The 27,082-nt window shown below is 41.8% G+C and overlaps 1 protein-coding gene and 1 pseudogene across 6 annotated transcripts; both read right to left on the reverse strand.

The window, feature by feature from the left end:
• Positions 1 to 2,214: 2,214 nt before the first annotated feature.
• Positions 2,215 to 11,105, reverse strand: MTRES1 (mitochondrial transcription rescue factor 1). Of its 6 annotated transcripts, none has more exons than XM_020892373.2 (4): positions 11,047 to 11,105; positions 7,917 to 8,398; positions 6,301 to 6,373; positions 2,215 to 2,732 (listed from the first exon to the last, which is right to left on the reverse strand). In XM_020892373.2, the coding sequence occupies exons 2-4, from the start codon at positions 8,384 to 8,386 to the stop codon at positions 2,553 to 2,555; spliced, it is 723 nt and encodes a 240-aa protein (XP_020748032.2). In that variant the 5' UTR covers positions 8,387 to 8,398; positions 11,047 to 11,105; the 3' UTR covers positions 2,215 to 2,552. The 6 variants fall into 6 exon arrangements, with proteins under 6 accessions (XP_020748032.2, XP_020748036.2, XP_020748035.2 ...); XM_020892377.2 differs by having other exon boundaries at positions 7,917 to 8,394; positions 10,917 to 11,104; XM_020892376.2 differs by having other exon boundaries at positions 10,917 to 11,104.
• Positions 11,106 to 23,161: 12,056 nt separating this feature from the next.
• LOC110136572 (bifunctional 3'-phosphoadenosine 5'-phosphosulfate synthase 1-like) lies at positions 23,162 to 26,208 on the reverse strand (annotated as a pseudogene).
• Between the last annotated feature and the right edge of the window lie 874 nt (positions 26,209 to 27,082).

The raw sequence follows: 27,082 nt of genomic DNA on the forward strand, positions 1-27,082 counted from the left end.
GGAGTACCTTTTATTTTTCTTTTCTGATTTCTGTGAAAGCCAGATCTATTGGAGCAAAAATTCTTGTCACCTCATTAGAGCAGGATATCTCAGCCTGAGCACCATTGACATTTGAGATCTGGAGACTATCTGTACGCTATAGGATGTTTAGTATCACTGGTCTCTACCCATTAGATACCCATCCTACCCCCTCAGTTGTGACAGACAAAAATATCTCCAGGCATTGCCAGATGTCCCCAGGGGGCAGAATCACACAGGGTTGAGATGCACTGCATTAGAAACATCCATATCTTTTCATCATGTTGGTCACATTTTCACTGAGGAGGCCTTGCCAAGTTGGCATTATAAAGCAGCTATCTTAGAGTGGGCTGCAAGAGTTCCATAAATCTTTATGAATTGCTTTTGTTTCTGCTCTTTCATAAATATGTTCCAGGTCCCTTGTGCTATCGATAACTATGAGAGATCAGGTTTTGACACTTGCTATGACCAAATCAACATTCTCTACCATCAGATGTCTTTTTTCTTAATGTTGATTTGCAAAAACAGAGAAGCCTGGAATGGGGCAAATCCTACCAGCTAAGTTGGGGGACTTAATTACCAACAGAGTGAAAAAAGCCTTTCAAATGGCCCTTGCTGCTTTCTAGCTATTAATACTATCAGCTCATCCGGTCTCACACAACACATTTTAACTTTCTTCCTCTTTAGAAGACTTGACAAGGTAAGGAAATTAGTATGCCAATACCCTTCTGACCTGTGAGGAAGCTGAAGCTCAAGAGAGGTTAAGGCCAGAGTATGACCAAGGTAACCCAATTTGGTACAGGCAAGAGCCTAAAAACCAGGACCCCTGACATATCACTAGGTCATGCTGCCCCTCACCATTCAAGAGATCTTCAGCTTTCTATTACTTTCCAAAGAGCGATCAAGAGAAGAGACTGTTTTACTATAAAACTTGTCATTATAGTCCCCAAGTTGGGACATTTGGTTTAGAGGGCATTAGCCCACTGGGTCCCCGTTTGTCTGGCAAAGCAATAAAGCTATCCTTTTCTACTTCACTTCCACCCTCCTCCTCCCAACAAAAAAAAAAGGAGGGAGAGAGGGTGGGAAAGAGTGGAAGAAAGGCACGGGGATGTGAAGAGAATCATGGTCATTACTACAATCTCCTAAATTAAAACTCTAACTCATGTTGAAATTAATTGTATTAATTAGTTTTACTGATGTAAAAACATAATTAACAAATGGTAAAATGGGAAAATTCCTTCTGTTACACTGCAGAGTATTTATTATTTCTTCCTGGGAGTTTATTTAAGCTTTCAAATAAAAATCAATTTTTCCTGAGTTTTCTGAAATCTGAGCTGATAAGGCTACCAGACTCACGGGCCCAAACATCACACTGCTTTCTTTGGGCTATAGAAGTTTCCCTTCTGTCAGTTAACCTGAATTCTCAAGAATTTCTGGAGGGCAGATAAATGGACCCCAACAAAGTCTTTTTACATGACGTAGTCTAACAAGTCTCCTATTTGAGCCGATCCTTCCAGTGCTAGGAAACTGCTCCTGAGAATCTGCAAACCAGTTTATTTCTGTGGATGCCCTTTTCTTAGATGATGTGTATTATGTGTGTTCTTTCTATGACTGCTGTTTTTTCAGTCCCTTTTACAACACTGTCTTGACAATTAAAATAATTGGCCTCTGATGCTTTATTCTCTTTGCTGATAAAAAAATCTGTGTATTTCCTATTTTCAGCTGAAAAGTACACCATCAGCTTAAACCAGAAAGGGTCATTACATTCTTTCTGTAAAGAGTCAATGTAAATATTTTAGGCTTTGTGGGCTACATAAGGTCTCTGTTATATATTTCCCTCTCTTTTTTTTAAAAAAACCAACTCTCTAAAAATGTATAAGCCGTGCTTGTGTGTCAGACAAAAGGCCTCTGGCTGCCTTTGCCTATCAAACCCTTGACCTAAACAGTTAATTTTAAATGGGCCCGAACGAAACCATTTGGAATTAGTTGGACCAACTAATATTTGTATCCAGACCTCTGGAGACAAACTGAAGGGAACTAAGGCCAACACGCTGGTAACTGAGAAAGGTCAATGGAGAAAGGGGGTCTCCCAGTGCTGCTGCCCTAAGGAGAGGAAGGAGACCTGGACTCAGCTTGGTTTTGCCTTAAGCCCGAACCCAGGGAAGCTGGTCGACGGGGATAAAACTGAAATAAAGACACTAAGAACAAGGTCAGTTTATTTTACTCTGCCTCCAGAGGCTTTTAACCTGAGAAACAGTGGGCTGATCATGTAAACCGTCTCTGAGCTTAGTTCATTCATTACAAATCTCACTCTTGCTCATGAGGTCAAAAAGCAAGTAAATCAAGCCTGGGAGGGAAATCCAGTCCAAGGGAAGCATCTTCAAGAGCCATGATGCAGATCCTGACTTGCACAAAACGGCTCAGTATCTTCTACAAATGATGGGAGGACTTTATTTTAATAAAAACATCTTCTTTTGAACCTGGCCCCTTCATGCACCACTAGAAAGCAGCTTTCTCACTGAAAAGCAATCCATTTATTTGAGCATACTCTTTTTAGGCAATTGTAACTTTTTCCACCGTCGTAACACCACCCTGTACTTCTCACTGCTGGTCTTCTCCTCCAGCACTTTTTTCAGGACAATCCTCATCACTGTCTCTGTTTCTGCTTCTTTATCCTCTCCAATGAGAAGATCCAATGTATCTCCCACTTTCACCTGAAAATTAAAAAGAAAACAGAGCTGTCATTTTGGGAAATGCAGGCCAATGCAAACATCTCTAGTTTGAGTTTTCCCTAGAGAACCACTCCCCGGGGGCAGGTACTCCTTTGAAACAGTCACTAATCTTAGTGCCTCAAACCCATGTGGCTCAACGTGGACCAGTGTCCCTCCTTCAGTCTGAGACAGCTAGCTACTTGAGGATGGGTCCTTTGTGGCTTTGGTTTTCAACCTTATTGCATGACTTAAGGGAGCACTTGAATGGAAGCATTTATTTTGGTAATAATGGCAAAAAACAATCTTAGAGAGTATGAACACAGTAATTACTTACAGGCACTGAGAAGACAATTTTCAGTATAACACATTCATTGATTTCAACCCAGATAAGCTACATCATTGCGTACAGGGCATAATTTGTTGGAAATTCATCACAGTAAAACAACAGCTGTATCTCTTTAAGAAATGGAAGTAAAGAAACTGCTTTCCAGCACTGGCTAGCCCCAGGGATGACACATCATCAAGAAGAGACAGGACTCCACGAACAGGATGGAATGCCCCAGAAAAGAGGATGCTGACCTGGGTTAAAAGGGCTGAGGTCAAACCCATTTTTATCCAGATAGGAGCTCTGGCTTGAGCGAGTGCAGGACATGCCCTTGGGGGCAGTCACATTAGTGCTGCCAGGGTGCAAACAGCCCAAGACAGACACTGGGTCCTGGCAGCTCAGTATTCCAGGGGATCTGCCCAGCGACTCAGGAAGGGGCTAAACTGACCCAGGTGCAATATGCGGCTTCTACACAACACAATCCAGGGTGACCAGAGGCCATCTCAGACCACTCACCACTGCAGGGGTGAAGAGGCAGGACAGAAAGACAGAGAGGGACCCTCATGTGTGGGCCATGGACCCTTAAGTGGGCATAGGTACCTGTTTAAAAGGTTGCTTGGGGGCTTCTGTTTAAGAAGCCATCATGCCAAATGCTCATGTTTACTGCATTTTCCAATGAATATTCCCTAAGGCGATCCTAACCTCATGCTGTTGGAATATCTGTACTTCACTAGGGCAAGCGACCTACTCAAGACATCCATAGGCCCAATACTCAGTCAACAGCGTGGAAACGCACACCTGCTCACCACGACGCCACACTGGTCAATCCTGGCAGCTGGATGTAAAACTCACAAGTGAAGTGAAAGTCCCTCAGTCGTGTCCGACTCTTCGAAACCCCATGGACTATACAGTCCATGGACTTCTCCAGGCCAGAATACTGGAGTGGGTAGCCTTTCGCTTCTCCAGGGGATCTTCCCAACCCAGGGATTGAACCCAGGTCTCCTGCATTGCAGGCAGATTCTTTACCAGCTGAGCCACAAGGGAAGCCCAAGAATACCCGACCCAGGAATCAAACTGGGGTCTCCTGCATTGCAGGTGGATTTGGGAAGCCCAAAACTCAAAGGGCTTATTTTAAACCATTAACTTTCTCCCCTCTGGGCTGAGAAGCAGAGAGATTAACACCACAGCGAGGCATGATGACTGCTTCTCTTTGTGGGTATGAGGGCATCATCTGGGCCAGACACAGGGGCAGGGGGTAGTCAATTCTCCTGAAGTTCTGCTGGGTTTCATTTTTAAAAAAAAATGACCATGTGGCCAACCTATATAGGCATCAGAATGTTCAGAAATACAAGGCTTGGGAACTCTGCTTTACCTTTTTAGGCATAACTCTGAGTCATTAAAATTCCTTTTTAAAGGAATACATTAATGCACATGATACAAGATGTAAAAGGTATAAAAGGATATACAGAGAAAAGTCAACCCGTATGTATCCTTAGCAGCTGGGCACAAGCCCCACGGAGCAGGCCACGGAAGGGGAGGTGTTCTTCATTCCCTTCAACTGTGGGAGACGGCATGGCAGACACAAAGCAAGACTGACTGGGATTAGGGGCTGTTCCAAGTATCTACATTTCCAATCTCCCCTTAGCTGCAGTTACTATGGCTACCAGGCCTCCTAGTAACAAGGCAGCCGTGTGTTAATACTGGGCCCTTCCTTTGCTGACCCTCAGGAGAAATCTGGAAGGCAGCCAAGACAATAGAACACCCAAGGCAGAATGAAGAAGCAGCAATTAGACTGTAGTTAACAATATCTCAAAGCAGAGGGAGAAAAATAGATCTGTGGTGTCTGCAAATGAGGCCCTGGCAGAGGCATCCTGCGCCAAGAACAGGTCTTGTCTTTGGAACGCTGCGGCTGGCGAGAGGGGGCTGGGCTATGCAGGAAAAAGCAATTAAGGGACAAGAAGGACTTGATGTCCAGATGCCTGTCTGGAGTGCCTGACTTCCTGTAGCTCACGGAGCAAGGGCTGACACCCATAATCTGAACCTGCCAGGGTGGGTGCCTTCAGTGGGACAGGGGCCTTGAGACTTGGTGGCCAAGACAAGCACTGGGGATCCCCCCTTCAGTTCACCCAGCTGCAAGAACCACTCTGAGCACAGGAATCAGGGCCTCTGAAGACAGCCTCCGGGCCCACCTAGGTCCACGCTGATGGCTCACACCTCCCATGTCCCAGGGATGGGATGCAGTGCACGTTCTCCAATCCCAGGGTTGCTTTGAAATACGAGAGAAGCTAAAATAAAAACCTTCAAAAGTGTGTCTAACTCTGCTGGAACATTTATTCCCTGGACACTGTGAGTTAGATTACTTCTGCCAATGCCTCAAGGGTCAGCGTCTGCCACACTTTTTAAGGGTCTCTGCCATATATATACTTTTTAAAACTGTCTTGTTTGACATTACTCTTACTATGTTTCATAATAAAATATTTTTAAGGAAAAATAAAAAAAAAAAATAAAACTGTCTTGTTAACTTTTACTATCATTATTTTTCCCAATTATGAAAGTGAAACATACTCATAAAAAATTCAGAAGAAAACACACATGAATATATAACTCACAATGCCCAAAGATAAATAACACTAGTATTAATATTTTAATTCTAGATATATGTATATATGTAACTTATTTTTACAAAAATACATTTTTCTAAGAATATATATCATTTATTATAACATCAGATACTAGAAATTCATTTTCTTGTAACACATGAATGATTCTGTCATAAAACAACAGCATCAATAGAGCTAAGGAAATATGGAACCTTCTTTTTGATGGCTGCCCTGCACACAAGAGCACTGTAACCAGCAGGTACTTCTGCTGAGCTGAACAGAATCGCACATCTGCTCAGGTTACAGCAGGCCAGAGAGACCTCTACATGGATCAAATGTTTTTTTTTTGGCCTGATGGGCCAACATTAATAACTTAAGAAGTTTAATTAATAGATTTTTTTCCAGTTCTGATAGTGACTTGTCTTAAAATTTTAAAGAAAAAGAGGAAGCTTCATCTCAAAGTCATTATGGCTACAAAGAGCAAGTGGTCTGTGTGACTGAAGACCTGAGGGAGACCTTAGAGGTGGTAAGACAGACATACCTGAGGAGCCACTGATGCCCCAAGGAAGGAGCCCCAAGGGAAATTGGGAAAGGCGTTAACTGAGTACAGAACACACAAAAATATTCAGTTGTCATAATATCTTACCGTTCTGCTTTTCTTCCATAGTTTTTCCCCATTCAGCCTGAGTTCACCTTTGTAGAATGCATCTTCCACTTTGCTTAAAAAAAAAGTCAAAGCACTTTAAAATAGAAATATATTCAAAACAATTTTATAATTTTGAGAAAAATATGTGACCGGCCTCCCCATAAAATCTCCATTCTGGGCACTGGGAAAGTGAAAGTCAACTGCTCCCATATGAATCTAAACAGGGAGACCAAAGGGCAGTGCTAAGTGGATGCGGCTGCTGCAAAGATCTGCTAGAGCGAGATGGCAGGCAAGCAGCGCTCTACTGGGACTCCACGTGGGTGATAGCTCCTTGATCCACGACAGTCAAAATGAGTGGGTGCTACCTTCCCCTCATGTGCTCTGAGAGAGAAACCAGTTACCACACCTATGGTGAGGCTGTTAAGAAACCCTCCGCTGATCTGCACTGAGGCTGGGGAAATGCCAATCCAGCCACTGGTGATCTCTCTGAATTTAATCAGTGGGGCAACTAGACCAAGGCAGGATACAGACAAAAATGAGTGCACTTTCGTCTTAACACTCAGACTCCTGGTGACTGATGTTGGAGGTTTTCCTAATAACAGTACTAGCTACTACTATGTGAGAGACAGGGAGGCCCTTAATGAGCCTGTCAGATTTTAGAGAACATTCAAGTCCTGATGAGGGTGACTATGGGCTCAGAGTCATCTTTATAAGTCTTTAAGTTTCGTGTATTAAAAAATTAAACTATGCCATTAAATTAGGACATAAAGGTACAAATTAGACAAAGGAATCTTAATTTCTTATTCATACGACAGTTCTTTCTTTGCATGCAGTATGCACACAATGATTGCTAAAGGAATGAATGAACAGTGAAGATCACTATTATTATATAATAGGTCTAGCAAAGAAACAATGAGATTAAAGAAACCTTGAAGGTTACGCTTAATATCTCCATGCACTATATATATGAACACACACAGTATTTTCATCATCATAGCTAACATATATTGAGAACCCATATGCCACACATTGTTATAAATGCTATAGAAAAACAGACTGAAAAAAAAAGAAAAATAGACTGACTTATTTAATCCTAGCCACCACCTTCTAAAGCCAGTTCTATTACCCTTATTTTACAGATGAGGGAATTGCACAGAGATTATAAGTAGCTTGTCCAAGGTCACAGAGAGCCAGGATTAAAGCCCCAGTAGTCTGGATACAAAGCCTGCAGTTTTAACCACCTCGTTATGCTGCTTCTAAGAGATACCATCTCATGCAGCATTTATGAAACCCAGATGCATTCTATGCTTGCTGTATACATCTAACATGGTGATTCCTTTTTTCCTCAAGAAGCTGTTTTTACATCAGTGGTTCATCTTACAGTTGACTGTGTCTTAGAGTCAAGGAAATAGGGCACATGGGATTTGCAGGCAGTCATTTGACTTCTTTGGGAATTAGTTTTTTCATCCATAAAATGAAATAATTGGACCAGGTTCCTATAAGATTCTTTTACATCTGTGGTTACCCTTCACTGTAATATGAGCCATGTGATTGGTAACGCTGCTTTAAAACAACCAAGAAGACGAGTGATTTTGTATGAAAACGCACATACTTACTTCCTTCCGACATCTAGGCCCGTCTTCAGGATAACGTCATACCGGAAAGACTGTACTACTTTGTCCAGGTCTTTATAGTCTTTGACCTCACTGGGGTTGTCCTTGGGCTCCTCTTCTAGCTCACTCATCTCATTATGGTCCCTCTCTTCATCAGAGTCCCCTTCATCTTCCACTTTTTGTAGAGTCTTTTTAGTGGATTTTTTAGAGCTTATATTACTTTTGAGTCTTATGGAAAATGGGAAAATATATTCTGGAGATATTAAAAGCCCTGGGAGTCTCAGTGAGAAAATGTTATGGAGGACTGTTTTATAATTTGATGCATTTGAGTTGGCACTAGACAAATACAAGTATCGATTCCAGGAAGCACAGCCTTTATGTGAAGGTGTCCCTCGCAGTGCCCTGCAGAGTCCAATCCAGGCATCTGACTTTCTTAAAACGCTGCTGGGCAGTCTGACACTAGTCATGGCCATGGCACATACTACCTGAAACAGACAGTTCAGTTTTACCTCACAAGTGTGCTATCTTGGCATTCTTACTACATAAACCATACGCACCCTCAACACGTTACAGCTGATACTATGTTCCCTCCTTCGAAAGGCCATGTTGGTCCACGTGAACCAAGGCCATGCATCCTGTACCCGGTGAGTCTTCTGGCTGTACTTAATGTGCTGACCTCATAGGACGGTCATGAAGGTCAAACTGGCTGCTAGGACATGTGAAAACACAGGTTCCACTCTTCTGACTCCCCCAAATTAGCTTGGGTACTGACTGCTCAGTGCTTCCCCCCCCCTTCGGCTATGTCGTGCGGCTTGCAGGATCTCAGTTCCCCGACCAGGGATTAAACCTGAGCCCCAGCAGCGAAAAGTCCAGAATCCTAACCACTAGGCCACCAGGGAACGCCCTTAATGATTTTAGAAAAAAAAAAAAAATCTCAGAACAAGAAACACTGTCTACTGACATACATTATTACAAGCTTACAATAATGGACTTTGCCAAGGATACCAGATCATCACTTTATAAAACCCAGAGTAAGTCTCTAAACTTTCAACATCCAACTGCAGCAAATCAGAGCTAGGAATGAGCAAATTGTACAGATCTGCATTCTACCCCCTTTCACATCTTCTTCTTAATAGATTCATTAGCTAGCAGAGAAAGAAAGGGCCTGGAGACCCACTAACTAGGAAATAGTTTCCTGAGGCATTGAGGTGCTGTCATGCCACATGTCCTGTATGCTCCACTGCGAGAGGCCTCTTGGAAGACTGTACCTGGTTTCCTCTAGACTTTGTCCCAGGCATCTTGAACCTTGCAGGTTGTATCATTTTGCTGTTGTAAATCATAGCCATGACCCATAGCTGAGTCCTGTTGAGTCTCCCCAGTGAAATCAGTGAACCCAGAGGTGGTCTTGGGGATCCTGACATAGTATCTGACTGCCTATTCGATGTATCCATTTGGATACATAACAGGGACTTCACTGTTAATTGGCCCTGAAACAAACTCTGATATATCTCCAATCCCAAATCTGCTCTAGCTGCAGCCATCCCCATTTCAGTTAATAGTAACTCTACCCTTCTAGTTCCTGAGAAGGAAAGTTTCCAGTCACTCTTGACTCTTTCCCCCCACTCAGATCCATTATGTTGGGAAATCATGTTGGCTTATCTCCAAAACCAAAACATTTGGTTTCCCTTTCACCGTTCCCACAGATTCAGGCCTCTGTCTATCATCAGGGTTACTACCAAGGCTCTATCACAGTCTGTTCTCCATACAGCAGTCAGTCACAGTGACTCTTTTAAAAAGGAATTTGTATCATGTCTCTCCTTCCCTCACAATCCTACAAAAGCACTGAAAAAGCAAACTCCCTCCCTTGCCCTATAGGCCCTGTGTGATCTGGCCCCTCCATTTCCTCTCTGACCTCATCTCCCGCCTCTCTTACTCTTGCTTACTCAGCTCCTTCCTGAAGATCCTCATACACAACAGGCAAACTTCTGGGTAGACTCCTTTGTTCCAGATGCCCTACTACACCCTTAGTCCAGGTTATCTGCAGGGATAACTCATTTTTAACTCAGTGAAGTCTACTCATTCCAACTCCATTTAACAGGTATCTTGTCCTCCCAATCTCCCCTGTTCTACTTTCTTCCATCATAGCATTATCTGCTATCATGTTATATAATTTACTGGTTTTCTGGTTGTTTTTTTTTAATGACTCTGCTAGTAGAATATAAACTGTTCACCGGTGCTTTTTTCCTCTGCTCAAGCCTAAGTGCCCAGAATAGTGCCTGGCACGTGGTTAAGTGCTTGATTAAATACTGTGAAGTGAAAGCACAGCAAAAGAATCGGTGCATTAGAATGAAGAGCAAAGGTGGGGCTCGGTTGACAGGTAAGAGGTTAGATCGCCAGGAGCCTTCCATATCAAAGCGTGGACTTATCCAGAGAGCGTGAGAGTTACAGAAAGATTTTAGGTAGGGAAGTGATCCGACAGTAGTGCTTTTAAAAAGATTTCTTTGGCGCGACAGCGTGGACATAAAGGGATGATCGCAGCAGGAAGCCTGAAGGTGGTTTTGACCGAGATCTTCAGGCGAGATAGAACATCTGTGAACTAACAAAAGTCTGTAAGAAGAGCAACGACTGGAATGCAGAGGCGACTCTGTCCTGAACCCGCGGGACACTTGGAATCGCTCCACGTTCCTAAGTCTGTTAGCTACTCCGAATGGAGAACCTGACTGAACTGCTTTTAGGTCAATTGCAACTAAAAGTCTCTTGGCTCTGAGGCTGACAAATTGCTGAGACAAGGTCATGTTCCCCTCGCTGCCTCCCTACCCCCTCGGGCTGCGCACCTTCGCAGGTTCTCAAGGTCAAGGGAAACTGGACACCAGAGTCCTCGAGCTTGCAGTCTGCGTCTGCAGCCAGCAGGAGCAGTCAGACCCAGGAGCGGATAGCCTTGGCCCCCGGGGTCCACAGGGCGTCCCGAGCTGGCCGGGCCGGGGCAGGACGCGAGACACTCACGCGGAGACCTGGCGGGAGCGCAGCCGGGGGAGAGGAGCTCGCCGCTCCTGCATTTCCCACGTGCGCGCGATGAAGCAACAGAAGGGGGCGCGGGCCGGGGTCACAGCTGCCCCGGCAGGGGCGCAGTTACCTGTACGTCAGCGCGGCTCCTCCCTCCCCGCCCCCCTCCCCGCGGCCTTGCCGACCGCCTGCCTCCAGGCCCCGCCCTGTCTTCGCCCCGCCCCTTCCGTCGGCGCCGGCGCGCTGAGAGCGGGCTGGGCGAGGCGCAGGGGCGCGGTGATGGCGACGCAGCGACCTCTGCTGCAAGTCGTGTCTGGGAGGACTGCGTGGGGAGTGTGGGCGGCCCGGAGGAGCGATTAGCTGTGAGCTGAACCGGAAGCCACCTCCGGGTGATTAATTCCACGTGGTTGAAGAGAGGGTTTTTTTTTTTTAGATAAGTAATTTATTTTTCATTGAAGTCTAGTTTATACGTAACACTACATAAATTATTGGTGTACAAAATAGTGATTCACAATTTTTAAAGGTTATACTCCTTTGCTGTATTCCCTCTGTTTTATAAAATATTCTTGTAGTTTATTTGCAACTGAGTAGTTTGTGTCTCTTAATCCTATATTTTTATATTGCCCCTCCCCCTTCCCTCTCTCTGCAGTTATCCTGCTAGTTTGTTTTCTGTATGTGTGAGTCAGCTTTTTTATTATATTTCCTGGTTGTATTTAGATTCCACATATAAGTGATATATAGTATTTGCCTTTCTCTGACTTATTTCACTTAGCATAATGCCCTCCAAATCGTCCATATTGGAAATGGCAAATTTTCATTCTTTTTTGCCACTGAGTAGTTTTCCATTGTACTTGCATCACATCTTCTTTATCCATTCTTCTGTTGAATTAGTGTTTTGTTTAAATATATACCCAGGAGTAGAATTGCTGGGGCACTTGGTAGTTCTATTTTTAGTTTTTTGAGAACCTGCCATACTGTTTTCCATAGTGGCTGCATCAGTTCACCAACTGTGTACAGGGATTTCCCTTTCTCTAGTCCTCGCCAATGTTTGTTATTGTGTTCTTTCTGACGATAGCCATTCTGACATGTCTGTGATGGTATCTCATTGTGATTTTAATTTCCATTTCTCTGGTGATTAGCAATGTTGAGCATATTTTCATGTGCTTGCTGGCAGTCTGCATTTCTTCTTTGGAAAAATATCTGTTCAGTTCTGCTCCATTTTAAAATCAGGTTGTTTGGTTTTTTGATATCAAGTTGAATGGACTGTTTATATATGTTGGATATTAACCCCTTCTTAGTCATATCATTTGTAAAGTTTTTCTTCCATTTAACAGTACCATTTGTGCAAAAGCTTTTCAGTTTAATTAGGTCCCATTCATTTATTTTTGCTTTTTATTTCCTTTGTTTTGGGAGAAGGATCAAAAAAAAAAACTGCTGTGAAGTATGTCAAACAGTGTTCTGCCTGTGTTTTTCCTCTAGGAATTTCATGGTATCCAGTTTTACATTTAGGATTTAATACATTTTGAGTATTACTGCATATGGTATAAGAGAATGCTTTAATTTCATTCGTTTTCATGTAGCTGTCCAGTTTTCATAGCACCACTTATGGAAGAGACTCTTTTCTCCACTGTGTATTCTTAGCTCCTTGTCACAGATTAATTGGCCTTTAGTGCGTGGGTTTATTTCTGGGAAGACAGCTTTTTTAAATGCTGTGAGCCTTGAGTTTTCTGGGATCACCAACCCCTTTGAACATCTTTGAGAGTTATAGATGTTGTCTCCAGAAAAATGCGCTTACACCCCAGAGTTTATAACCTGCTTGGTTGTATTCAGGCAGAAAGCAAAGGCAGTTCCAAATTATATCTGGTGCTGAAGTGCTAAAACGTCCCATATTGTATGAATTTGTTGCAGGAAGGGGGGACCCTTTCCAGGGCCCAGAAGTGGGCTCTTGTCTAAAACTTGGAAATGAATTGTCCAAGGAGACGCACATACTGGCAAAGCAAAGATTTTATTGGAAAGGGGCGCCTGGGCAGAGAGCAGTAGGGTAAAGGAACCCAGGAGAACTGCTCTGCCACATGGCTTGCAGTCTTAGGTTTCATGGTGATAGGGTTAGTTTCCCTGTTGTCTTTGACCAATCATTCTGACTCAGAGTCCTTTCTAGAGGTGCATGCATTGTTCAGCCAAGAGGATGCCAGCAAGAAGGATTCTGGGAGGTGGTGTCTCCTTTTGGCCTTTCCCAAAGTCTTCTGTTTGGTGGTGGCTTATTCCTTCTGTGTTCCTTACTAGGACCTCCTGTCCTAAAACAACTCATTACAAATAGTAACTATGGTGCCTGGCCAGGGTGGTAGGTGGTCAGTCAGTGTGCTTCCCCTAACAAATTCAGATTATCCTGTTGACCTTTTACACAGGTGATACACAGTTACATTTACTAGTTCAAGTCATTTGTAAAAGACTACAGATGCATTGTTAAATCTGCCAGTAATAGGAGTTAATCAGTACTATTAGCTGAGAAAATTGCTGTGTGCTTATGCATGATTTTGGAAGGAGATGAATACAGTGCTATTGGATTACATAAAAGCAACTTAGTCGCTGGCCTTTAGAAAAATCAAAATTTTGTTAAATGACTATTCTTAACTTTAAATTGCTAAATAATATTTTTAAAAAACTGATGTGAGGTTAAGAAGTAGTTTAATGGTGTACACACATATTTGTGGTTTTTTTTTTTAATAGAAACTGGCCCCTGCTGTGGCACATTGTAGTTCTGACTAGTTTAGACCACATAGAGGGCCAAGTTTACATTCCCTCATAGGGCTACACTAGGTCAGATGAAAAGGCACTGAGAATTGAACTGAGAGTTGAGCTTACAAGTCTGGACTCCAGCCTTTAATATACCTCAAATATTTAATTTTATATAAAGTGATGACTAAATCAGAGCACTTTTACTTTTACTTATAGGTGAGTTTTAAATTATTTTTTATTTTTTCAGCCACACCACTTGGCTTGCAGGATCTTAGCTCCCCAACCAGGGATTGAACCCAGGCCATGGAAGTGAAAATACCAAGCCCTAACCATTGGGCAACCAGGGAATTCCCTCTGTGACATTTCTTAAATTGTAGTTTTGAGAGTCAGGATGTCTGTAGCCAAAGGATCATAAACCAAGTGGTCTGGGCTCTCTGAATTTATCATGCCATCAAGAAACAACATGAGTTTATGTGTTTGTGATGCTATCTGTTGATGGACTATGACTTTTTCCTAGGTTTTTTGTTGGTTTTTGGTTTTGATATAATTGAAAATGTGCTCATGAATTGCTTTTTTATTTTCAAGTTTTAATTTGCTATTTTTTTAACAGAAGATATTCAAACAGTTTAACATGTATACATGAGAGAGACCCAGAAAAACTAAGTCCGCAAAATGGTTGAAATACCATTCTGAGCTAAAAATAAAAGAGGGTGTTGAGAATGGGAAATTAGAAGTGGTCAAGCAGGAGATGGCAAGATTGAACATTGACATTTTAGGAATCAGTGAACTAAAATGGACCGGAACGGGCAAATTTAATACAAATGACCATTATATCTACTATTGTGGGCAAGAATCCCTTAGAAGAAATGGAGTAGCCCTCATAGTCAACAAGAGAGTCTGAAATGCAGTACTTGGTTAAAATCTCAAAAATGACAGAATGATCTCTTCATTTCCAAGGCAAACAATTCAGTGACACAGTAATCCAAGTCTGTGACCCAACCAGTAATGCTGAAGAAGCTGAAGTTGAAGGGTTCTATGAAGACCTACAAGACCTTCTAGCACTAACACCCCAAAAAGATGTCCTTTTCATTATGAAGTGAAGTGAAGTTGCTCAGTCATGTCTGATTCTTTGTGACCCCAAGGACTGTGGACCACCATGCCCCTCTATCCATGGGATTTTCCAGCCAAGAGTACTGGAGTGGGTTGCCATTTCCTTCTGTAGAGGATCTTCCCAACCTAGGGATTGAACCCAAGTCTCCCTCATTGTAGGCAGATGCTTTACCATCTGAGCTGCCAGGGAAGTCTCCTTTTCATTATAGGGGATTGGAGTGCAAAAGTAGGAAGTCAAGAAACACCTGGAGTAACAGGCAGATTTGGCCTTGGAGTACAGAATGAAGCAGGGCACAGGCTAATAGAGTTTGCCAAGAGAATGCACTGGTCATAGCAAACACTGTCTTCCAAAAACACAAGAGAAGACTCTACACAGGGACATCACCAGATGGTCAATACTGAAATCAGATTGATTATATTCTTTGCAGCCAAAGATGGAGAAGCTCTATACAGTCAGCAAAAACAAGACTGGGAGCTGACTGTGGCTCAGATCATGAACTCCATATTGCCATTCAGACTTAAATTGAAGAAAGTAGGGAAAACCACTAGACCATTCAGGTATGCAGTAAATCAAATCCCTTATTATTATACAGTGGAAGTGACAAATAGATTCAAGGGATTAAATCTGATAGAGTGCCTGAAGAACTATGGACAGAGGTTTGTGACATTGTACAGGAGGCAGTGATCAAGACCATCCCCAAGAGAAAGAAATGCAAAAAGGCAAAATGGTTGTCTGAGGAGGCCTTACAAATAGGTGAGAAAAGAAGAGAAGCAAAAGGCAAAGGAGAAAAGGAAAGATATACCCATTTGAATGCAGAGTTTCAAAGAATACAAGCAGAGATAAGAAAGCCTTCCTCAGTGATCAATGCAAAGAAATAGAGAAAAACAATTGAATGGGAAAGACTAGAGATCTCTTCAAGAAAATTAGAGATACCAAGGGAGTATTTCATGCAAAGATGGGCTCAATAAAGGACAGAAATGGTGTTGACCTAACAGAAGCAGAAGAGATGAAGAAGAGGTGGCAAGAATACACAAAAGAACTATACAAAAGAGATCTTCATGACCCAGATAACCATGATGGTGTGATCACTCACGTAGAGCCAGACATCCTGGAATGAGAAGTCAAGTGGGCCTTATGACGCATTACTAAGAACAAAGCTAGTGGAGGTGATGGAATTCCAGTTGAGCTATTTCAAATCCTAAAAGATGATGCTGTGAAAGTGCCACACTCAATATGCCAGCAAACTTGGAAAACTTAGCAGTGGCCACAGGACTGGAAAAGGTCAGTTTTCATTCCAATCCCAAAGAAGGGCAATGCCAAAGAATGTTCACACTACCACACACTTGCACTCATCTCATACACTAGCAAATTAATGCTCAAAATTCTCCAAGCCAGGCTTCAATGGTACACGAACCGTGAACTTCCAGGTGTTCAAGTTGGTTTTAGAAAAGGCAGAGGAACCAAAGATTAAATTGCCAATATCCGTTGGATCATTGAAAAGCACGAGAGTTCCAGAAGATTAGCTACTTTGCTTTATTGACTATGCTAAAGCCTTTGACTGTGTGGATCACAATAAACTGTGGAAAATTCTTCAAGAGGTGGGACTACCAGACCACCTGACCTGCCTCCTGAGAAATCTGTATGCAGGTCATAAAGCAGCAGTTAGACTGGACATGGAACAACAGACTGGTTACAAATTGGGAAAGGAGTATAGCAAGGTTGTATATTGTCATCCTGCTATTTAACTTTTGTGAAGAGTACATCATGTGAAATGCTGGGCTGGATGAAGCACAAGTTGGAATCAAGATTGCAGGGAGAAATGTCAATAACCTCAGATATGCAGATGATACCACCCTTATGGCAGAAAGTGCGGAGGAACTAAAGAGCCTCTTGATGAAAGTGAAAGAGGAAAGTAAAAAAGTTGGCTTAAAACTCAACATTCAAAGAGCTAAGATGATGGCTTCTGGTCCCATCATTTCATGGCAAATAGATGGGGAAATAATGGAAACAATGACAGACTTTATTTTCTTGGTCTCCAAAATCACTGCATGAAATTAAAAGATGCTTGCCTCTTGGGAAAAAAGCTATAAGCTGTGACCAACCTAGACAGCATATTAAAAAGCAGAGACATTACTTTGCCGACAAAGGCCTGTCTAGTCAAAGCTATGGTTTTTCCCGTAGTCATGTATGAATGTGAGAGTTGGACCATAAAGAAAGCTGAGCACTGAAGAATTGATGCTTTTGAACTGTGGTGTTGGAGAAGACTCTTGAGAGTCCCTTGGGCTGCAAGGAGATCCAACCAGTCCATCCTAAAGGAAATCCATTTTGAATATTCATTGGAAGGACTGATGCAGAAACTGAAGCTCCAATACTTTGGCCACCTGATTTGAAGAAGTGACTCATTGGAAAAGACCCCTATGCTGGGAAAGATTGAAGGTGGGACAAGGGTATGATGGAGGATGAGATGGTTGGATGGCATCACTGATTCAATGGACGTGAGTTTGAGCAAGCTCTGGGAGTCAGTGATATACAGGGAAGCCTGGTGTGCTGCAGTCCACAGGATTGCAAAGAGTTGGACACAACTGAGCAACTGAACTGATTGACTAACTTGATACCAGTGGTTCAAGGACTGGGTTGCTGGTAAAGATCAGGGTGCGTGCAGAGCATGTACTCCTTCATTCTCACCTCAGGTGGTCTGCTGATGAGGTTCTGTGGTTCTCAAAGAGGTTTTCAAACTGTGACCTTCTCTGGAAAGAAGAATGATTCATCAAGTAGTTAACATCTTCCATTTATTGGGTGTTTCAGTTCTGCCAAAGACTTCAAAGTATTGTTATGTGTAGCCTTTAAGGTGGATCCAGGATCCTGCCCCACACCCCGCTGCTCTGCAGTGGAAGCAAGGTCTCTTAACCCCTGGACCACCAGGGAAGTCCCTGTGATGCTGAGCAGGGCCTCATGGGGCACCTGGACACAGAGCCCATTTTGTCCCCCATTTCTTATAGGCAAGACTCCAGCCTCTGTGGCTTTCAGTTCCAAACTACAGAGCAGTTGCTAATCAAGGGAAAAACTGCAGGGAAACCACTTGAGGTGAGATTAAAGGACCAGAGAGGCTCATCAAGATTAGGGGACTAGACCACCTGCATACACCCTAATCTTGTCAGCAATCCCACCCTTTGAAACTTTGCAGAAGAAGGAATATAAGAGTGTTAATGCCTTGATCCTTATCATATACTCTGACTGTAAAACCTTTCCCGACTCACCAGGGTTGGGGGGAGGGGGGAGGGGACGGGGTGGAGTTCTTGAGGGGCACTAGCCTACTGTGTTCCCCCTTTGCCTGGCAAAGTAGTGAAGTCACTCTTTCTCCTCCATAACTGTCTGTATTTCTGGTGCAGGAGAGCCAAGATTTCGGCAACACCTGCCCTGTTGTTTTTTGGCTGCTGCTCCCTGGTCTCTCCATCCCCTCCATTACCTATTAGCAGTTGTTTGAATCTGCCCTTTGGGACTCAGCAAAGGTCATGAAGGCTGGAGTCTGTTCTCTCCAAACAGTGCTCAGGAGCCTTACAGGGTCCTGCCTGATTTCACATGGCTTTCTTCCCTCTCTGTATCCTGTGACTCTCCGTCTGCAAGCGTCTCAGCCTCAGCAGTTTCTAGGGTGATGAGTGTCTGATGGCTCTCTTCCACCTGGAGATAGGAGGGGAAGCTGTCATAAGGGGAAATTTATACCCTTCCTTTAGGCAAGGGGCTTCCCTGGTGGCTCAGATGGTAAAGAATCTGCCTGCAATGCAGAAGCCCTGGACTCGATCCCTAGGTCAGGAAGATCTCGTGAAGAAGGGAATGGCCACCCACTCCAGTATTCATATTCTTGCCTGGAGAATCCCATGGACAGAAGAGCCTGGTGGGTTACAGTTCATGGGATCGCAAAGAGTCAGAGATGACTAAGCGAATAACACTTTCTTTCACTTAGGCAAAAGGGGGAAGGAAGAGACCTTTTCTTGCATCTGCTGTTTCTTAGTTGCCTTCAACTCAAAATAATCCTTATGTTAAAGTGAGATACTCTGATCCCCTTCATAGTTGTCTGTATCTTATCATTAATGATTAACACAGTTTGTTTTTTGCTTAAAAAATCCTTCCCAACCTTGAAGTCATGAAGGTGTTCTTTTATAGTTTCTTCAACAGTTCTGGTTTTATCTTTCATATTTAAGTCTCTGTTCCATTTGGAATTATTTTTTTATGTATGGTGAGGGACAAAGATTCAATTTAATCTTTATTCATAAGAACCACTAGTTATCTCAGCCTGTTTTGTTGAATAAGTATTCTTTCATCAGTGATCTGATGACATCTCTGTCACATGCTGAGTATTCCTATATGTGTGTATGTGTTTCTGAGTTCTCTGTTATAGTCTATTGGTCCCTATACCAAATCTACATAATTTTAATATAACAGCTTTGTATGAATTTGTGCCCCAAAACCAATTCTAAAAATCTGGCTTGTCCATGAAAGTTTTTTAAAGGGAGAATCATTTGAGGAGGGGGTCAAAGTCTCTGGGCTTCCCTGGTGGCCCAGATGGTAAAGAATCTGCCTGCACCTGGGTTCAATCCCTGGGTTGGGAAGATCCCCTGGAGAGGGAATGGCTACCTACTGTAGTATTCTTGCCTGGAGAATCCCATGGACAGAGGAGCCTGGCAGGCTACAGCCCTTGGGGTCGCAAAGAGTCAGACACGACTGAGAGACTTTCACTTTCAGAGTATCATCTTCCACTGTGTGCAGACTTTCTTCTGGTTGGTTGGTGGTTAGGTACCAAGGTGGTGTTCCAGGAAGCTTGTGCTCAGCCCAAAGTTAGCATCCTCCATGTGGGTGGGGGCCTTAGTTCCTACAGAAGAACTCAAAGATACTGTTATATATAATGTATATTTCTTGAGAAGGAACCAGGACACTGCACTATTGTTTTTTTGACTGTTCCTCCTTTGTTACTGTATTCCTTCCCTTCTCTGGTTAGCAGCTGTTTGAATCTGTGCTTCAGAACTCATGGAAGGTCAAGGAAGCTGAATGAAGTTTATTTCTTACAAACAAACAATGGGGGAAATGGAACAAATTTACACCTGGGAGACCCCACAGGGTCCTTCTCTGTTTCAGTCCCCCCTTTTCTTTGATACTTCTCAATCCTGAGAAGAACAGGTATGGGACAAGAAAAGGAATAACATTTCGAATAGAGAGATAAATCCTAAACTCGGCAAAGGAACTAAATTTTCAGGGAACTCAGTTTCACTTCTTGCTAGTGTTTAGTAATGCAGTTAAGTTTGATATATTGAACTCATATTGAGCCACCTCATTGTTTTCTCATTTATTATATATTGGTGGTTTTTGTGTTTGTTTTTCTGTATACAGTTGGGACTTTCTATGTGGACAATCATATTGCCTATGTATGATAACAGTTTTGTTTCTTCTTTTTTAATCTTTTTACTTCTTAAATCATTTTCTTGTCCCACTCTGTTGGTTAAATGCTCTGGTACAATGTTGAACAAAAGCAGCCATAGTATCAATTTTCCTCCTTCTAAAAGTAATGCTTGTAATTTTATTTTTTACCCTTAAAAGTAATATTTGCTAATAATTTTTGGCATATACTTTTTTTCAGGTCAAGAAGTACCCTTCGATACTTATTTTACTATAGAATATTTTATATATTTTAATCATGAATGAATTTTGAATCTTAACAAATAACTTTTCCTCATTTTGTGAGTTTATATGATTTTTCTCCTTTAGTATGTTAATGTGATAAAGTGTGTGCATAGACTTTCTAGTGTTAAACCATTCTTGTATAAACCCAACTTGGTCATTAAAAATTCCATTATGACATTTATATTTAAAGTGGTTTTCTTGCTGACAATATAGGAGAGTTGTGTTTTTTGGTCCACTTTGACACTCTTGTAAATTTCATTTGCTAATATTTTGTGTAGGATTTATGTATCTATGGGCAAAAGTAACCTCTTTTCTTTCTTATACTATCTTTGAATAGCTTTAGAATCTCAGTTATATCAAGATTGTTGCCTTTTTTTTCATACTCCGGAAGAATTTATATAAGATTGGAATAATGTTATTTCTTTTTTATTTTTTTTTTCATTTATTTTTATTAGTTGGAGGCTAATTACTTTACAATATTGTAGTGGGTTTTGTCATACATTGACATGAATCAGCCATAGATTTACATGTGTTCCCCATCCTGATCCCCCCTCCCACCTCCCTCTCTACCCAGTCCCTCTGAGTCTTCCCAGTGCACCAGGCCCGAGCACTTGTCTCATGCATCAAACCTGGGCTGGTGATCTGTTTCACTATAGATAATATACATGTTTCGATGCTGTTCTCTCAAAACGTCCCACCCTCGCCTTCTCCCACAGAGTCCAAAAGTCTGTTCTGTACATCTGCATCTCTTCTTCTGTTTTGCATATAGGGTTTTCATTACCATCTTTCTAAATTCCATATATATGTGTTAGTATACTGTAATGGTCTTTATCTTTCTGGCTTACTTCACTCTGTATAATGGGCTCCAGTTTCATCCATCTCATTAGAACTGATTCAAATGAATTCTTTTTAATGGCTGAGTAATATTCCATGGTGTATATGTACCACAGCTTCCTCATCCATTTGTCTGCTGATGGGCATCTAGGTTGCTTCCATGTCCTGGTTATTATAAACAGTGCTGCGATGAATATTGGGATGCACATGTCTCTTTCAGATCTGGTTTCCTCGATGTGTATGCCCAGAAGTGGGATTGATTGCTGGGTCATATGGCAGTTCTATTTCCAGTTTTTAAAGAAATCTCCACACTGTTCTCCATAGCGGCTGTACCAGTTTGCATTCCCACCAACAGTGTAAGAGGGTTCACTTTTCTCCACACCCTCTCCAGCATTTATTGCTTGTAGACTTTTGGATAGCAGCCATCCTGACTGGTGTGTAATGGTACCTCATTGTGGTTTTGATTTGCATTTCTCTGATGATGAGTGATGTTGAGCATCTTTTCATGTGTTTGTTAGCCATCTGTATGTCTTCTTTGGAGAAATGTCTGTTTAGTTCTTTGGCCCATTTTTTGATTGGGTCATTTATTTTTTTGGAATTGAGCTGCAGGAGTTGCTTGTATATTTTTGAGATTAGTCCTTTGTTGCTTCGTTTGCTATTATTTTCTCCCAATCTGAGAGCTGTCTTTTCACCTTGCTTATAGTTTCCTTTGTTGTGCAGAAGCTTTTAAGTTTCATTAGGTCCCGTTTGTTTATTTTTGCTTTTATTTTCAATATTCTGGGAGGTGGGTCATAGAGGATCCTGCTGTGATTTATGTCAGAGAGGGGTGATTGGAATAATGTTGTTTCTTTGAAGTCTGGTAGATTATATCTGTATGTCTTGACTCAGGTGTATATGTATGTGTGTTTGTGTGCATGTGTGTTAAAATTTTTATTTATTGATTCAATTATTTTTTAAAATAGGACTATCCAGGCTTCCTATTTCTTGAATTAGTTTTAAGTTAAAATTTTGTCAGTTATTTCATTGTGTGTATTTCCTAATTAAATGGCCTAAGATTGTTCACAATTTTAAAAAATCTTTGAAAATTTCTGATGTTTGTTTACCTCGTTTATTCTTTTTCTAGATCCATCTTGCCAGAGGTTGTCACTTTTAGTAGTGTTTTTAAATATCCAACTTTTGGCTGTTAAAAAATCCTTTTGATTGTACCTTTGGTTTTTAGTTTCTTTTTTCTCTATCATTTTCTTCCTTTTACTTTCTGTGGACTTATCTCATTGTGTTTTCCTAACTTCTTTAGCTAGAAGCCTGTCTCATCAACTTTTACTCTCTTACTTTCTAGTAAACAATTGAAAATATATATTCCCCTCTAAGAATTGCTGTAACTTTACACACAAATATTTTCAATACTATTGTTTGTTTAATTTTTTTTGATAGACTACCATCAGTTTTTTTTTTTTCTTTTAAATTCCCAAAACAAGGTCTTGCCAAGTTTATTGTTTAGTGGACTTTTTCTTTTTTCAAGAGAAGAAAAGTGAAATTCAAAGTGTATATTACTGGTTACAACTGATATAATACCTTGAGAAAAATGATAATACCAAAGTATGAGTATAATACAAAAAGACAAGATTTTAAAACTGTACTGTAGGAATATAACTATAATAAAGATACATTAAAGATAAGTTAAAATATACATTAAAGCCAGGAGTGTGTTACACTAGTTCAGAACAGAACTCATAAGGCAGTCCAGACTGATACTATTAATAGTTAAGGAAAAGGGTCTGTTTTTAGGAAGCATGTCCAGATAGATACCAACACAAAGAGATGCCAACATTAAGTACCTGTCCCCTCTTGTTACTCAATGAGGTGTCAAAGGTGAAATGACTAGGTTAACAACTTAAGCTTTCTCCAAGGATTTGTAGTACTGCATCAGCACAGTCCAGGCTTTAGGAGCCATGAAACCTTCAAGAAATTTCTGGCCTTCTTGGGTAAAGTTCTTGCATTTGTGTTTTGAAGACTAAATTCAAAGTCTTTATGGTGCTCAGTGTCACAGTAGTCCATCTGCCTCTTTTTCTTGTTATAAGCTGCATCTTGAAAGGAAACTATTTCCAAGGTGATCAGACCAGGGGCCATAGCATTTGGGTGCCGTGAGTCTGCTCATAAAGATCCTCCCCTGTTTCTGGATGGGGCATGCCAGCAGGGTCTTGTCCAACAATGTATAAGTTGGCTCCCACAACCATCCGTGCTCTACAATGCTGCGGGACCTCAGTTGGTTCAGCATAAATCATGGGAGACGGGAAGATGACCACCACTGTGGTCTCAAGATTCAGGACTCCTTCCTCCAGCACTGCAGCATGCTTCTTCATCCACCACATCAGAGGGACATTATCATCCCTTGTCCAGCCACCAGAGGGTGAAGGAGAAGGACAGGACACCAGTAGCCCCTCTCTAGAAGTTGCTTGTGGGTATCTTGCATTAATAGAGCATGGCCATTGTGCACCAGGTTGTGTAATTGAAATGCAAAGATAGCATCTGCATTCATATCTTTAAACTTCTGCTATAGCTCAGTAGGAGTAAAATGATACTGATCAAGACCATCATTCCAATAAATTCAGTCCAAGACTTGAGGATCTCCTTCAATCAGCCAAGCTCCTTGTTCCATAACCATCTTGATGTAAGGGTGGTTCTTGCATGTTTTTCCCCATTTCCTGGCACAGCGCTTCTCCTTCCTGTGCTCAAAAAACTCTGGATTCCTGGATTTCGAAGAATAGCCACACAGAGTCCCTTGTATATCAGAGCAAATGCCGTGCAGCCATCCAGTCCCTCTTTATTTTCTTGGGTAGTCGTCAGGATTCTAGGTACCGACAAGTTAATTACAGCCTCATCCAGAAGCTAATCAAAATGAAGGTATTGCAGGTACTCCTTTTCTCTCATAAAGCCATTCAGTGGGGTTGCCCAGGCTTCTGCCAAAACCTGCCCCCACTACATATCCACTATTAATTTTCAGTGCCAGAAAGCTTTCTGTATCTGTTTTTGTCAAATGAAGTTTATTTTCTGGCACACACAGTTCTTCCACTTTATAAGAGGCATCCACAACATCCCATTTCTGTAGAAGCTCCACAACCTGCTAAACATAGTCATTTACATCACAGAAATCTGTTTTCAGCATCAATTCAGGGGCCTCTGGTTTTTTATATCAGAAAATATCAGAATCAATCCCAACGAAGCCTTTCATTTCTCCACCCTGTGCTTTTTTGTAGAGTCCCTTGACATCCCTCTGTTCAGAAACATATGGGGGAGCATCAACAAACACCTCAAAGAAAAATAAACTTGCATCCTTGTGAATGTGCCTTACACTGTTGCATTTCTCAGTATTGTTGTTCAGTTGCTCAGTCATGTCTGACTCTTTGCAACCCCACGGACTGCAGCATGCTGGGCTTCCCTGTCCTTTACCATCTTCCAGCCTGCTCAAACTCATGTCCATTGAGTCAGTGATGTCATCCAACCATCTTATCCTCTGTTTTCTCCTTCTCCTCCTGCCTTCAATTTTTCCCAGCATCAGGATCTTTTCCAATAAGTCACTTCTTCAAGTCAGGTGGCCAGAGTATTGGAACTTCAGCCTCAGCATCAGTCCTTCCAATGAATATTCAGGTTGATTTCCTTTAGGATTGACTGGTTTGATCTCCTTGCTGACCAAGGGACTCTCAAGAGTCTTCTCCAACACCACAGTTCAAAGGCATCAATTCTTTGGTGCTCAGCCTTCTTTATGGTCCAACTCTCACATCCATACACTACTGGAAAAACCACAGCTTTGACTGTATGGACCTTTGTCAGCAAAGTGATGTCTCTGCTTTTTAATACACTGTCTAAATTTTATAGCTTTTCTTCCACGGAGCAAGTGTCTTTTAATTTCATGGCTGCAGTCACCATCTGTTGTAATTTTGGAGACCAAGAAAATAAAGTTTGTCACTGTTTTCATTGTTTCCCCATCTATTTGCCATGAAGTGATGGGACAAGAGGCCATGATCTTAGTTTTTTGAATGTTGAGTTTTAAGCCAGCTTTTTCACTCTCCTCTTTCACCTTCATTAAGAGGCTCTTTAGTTTCTTTTCACTTTAACCATAAGGATGGTGTCAGCTGTGTATCTGAGGTTATTGATATTTCTCCTGGCAATCTTGATTCAAGCTTGTGCTTCATCCACCCTTGTATTTTGCATGATATACTCTGCATATAAGTTAAATAAGCAGGGTGACAGTATACAGCCTTTACATACTCCTTTCCCAATTTGGAACCAGCCCATTGTTCCATGTCCAGGTCTAACTGTTGCTTTTTAACCTGCATACAGGTTTCTCAGGAGGCAGGTAAGATGATTTGGTATTCCCATCTCTTTAAGAATTTTCCACAGTTTGTTGTGATCCACACAGTCAAAAGCTTTAGCATAGTCAATAAAACAAAAATATAAGGTGATATAAAACTTGTGATATACACTAAGCCAGCATCTTCAAACAGTTTAGCTATTTCCGCCATACATCGAACATTCTCTTCTCTGTCTTCAGGACTAAAGCCAAGATTTTTACTGAAACCTTGATGAATGTTGTCACCATCCAAAGTGTAGCATGAACTAATGTGGCAAGCCAAGTACTCCTCTAAAGCCATGCTTACTGTGGTCTTTCCTGCTCCAGAGCAGCCTGTTAGCCATACTGTGCGACCACAAAAGCCAGCCGTGGTGCCCACCACTTGATCTCCCTTGTTCCTGCTGACATGGTGAGCTTGACAGGTGATATTAGTTGCTCTCTGCATCCCCCAGTTCTGTGCGTTATTGCTCAGTTTAACTTTCTCGCACAGGCTGCTGAGGACCTTCATGGCCGCACAGTGCGCATGTGGGTGCGGGGTTCTTGTATTTTTTTCCTCTTTTTTTTTTTTTTTGGCTGCAACGGATCTTGGTTTTGGTGCGCAGGCTTCTCTCTAGATGTGGCTTTTGGACTTAGTTGCCCCACAGCATGTGGGATCTTAATTCCCCAACCAAGGCTCAAACCCACATCCCCTGCATTGCAAAGTAGATTTTAACCACTGAACCACCAGGGAAGTCCCTTCAATACCATTCTCTGGACCACAGCTGGGATTTCTGGTATAGATTGATTTATGACAAGTAAATGAAATTTTTTGAGTACTTACTAAATATAAGCCACTATGGTAATCACCCTAAGATATGAAAACCTACAGGAAAGTAAATCTGTTGTATACTTCTGTCGTGACTCATTTCCTTGAAGTTCTGCAGTCCTAATATTTTCCTTTGTTATAAGGATGTTGATGTCAATAGGAATAAGACAATGTCAATAGGAATCAAGGAAGCAAAGAGACCCAAACCTATGAAACAATGAAGAGAAACAGTCTCGGCCCCCAATATATACTTAAATACCAAGGATTATTATTCTTGCCTGGGAAATCCCATGGACAGTGGAGTCTGGCGGGCTGTGGTCCATAAGGTCACAAAAGAGCTGGACACAATTTAGCGACTAAACAACAAAAACAAACAAGGATTATATTGGGGTAAATGGCAGTTTTTAAAAAATGTGCTTCTTGTTTGTTCTCTACTGTATCCTGAAAGAGAAACCAAAAATTATAGTTTACTAGTAAAATGAAAAGGGAAAGTTCTTTGGCCAGAAGTTTTCTCAGTTCTTTGAACCATATGGTTTGGAAGCTTCTCAAGGGCAGCCTTTCATACTGTAAATCTATACTTTGTTCTAATCTTCTATGAACATGCGCCTTGCTACCATTCATTTCCTTCTGTCCCATAATTTCAAGATCCATATTTGGGT

Source organism: Odocoileus virginianus, chromosome 19 (assembly GCF_023699985.2).
Source record: "Odocoileus virginianus isolate 20LAN1187 ecotype Illinois chromosome 19, Ovbor_1.2, whole genome shotgun sequence".
NCBI lineage: Eukaryota > Metazoa > Chordata > Mammalia > Artiodactyla > Cervidae > Odocoileus > Odocoileus virginianus.

Coding starts and splice junctions, on each gene's coding strand:
- MTRES1 (XM_020892371.2), bottom strand. CDS start 9,562: ATGATTTCCCAACATAATGGATCTGAGTGGGGGGAAAGAGTCAAGAGT. Junction 8,399..9,181: donor CAAAGTCTAGAGGAAACCAG/GTACAGTCTTCC, acceptor TGTCTGTTTCAG/GTAGTATGTGCCATGGCCAT.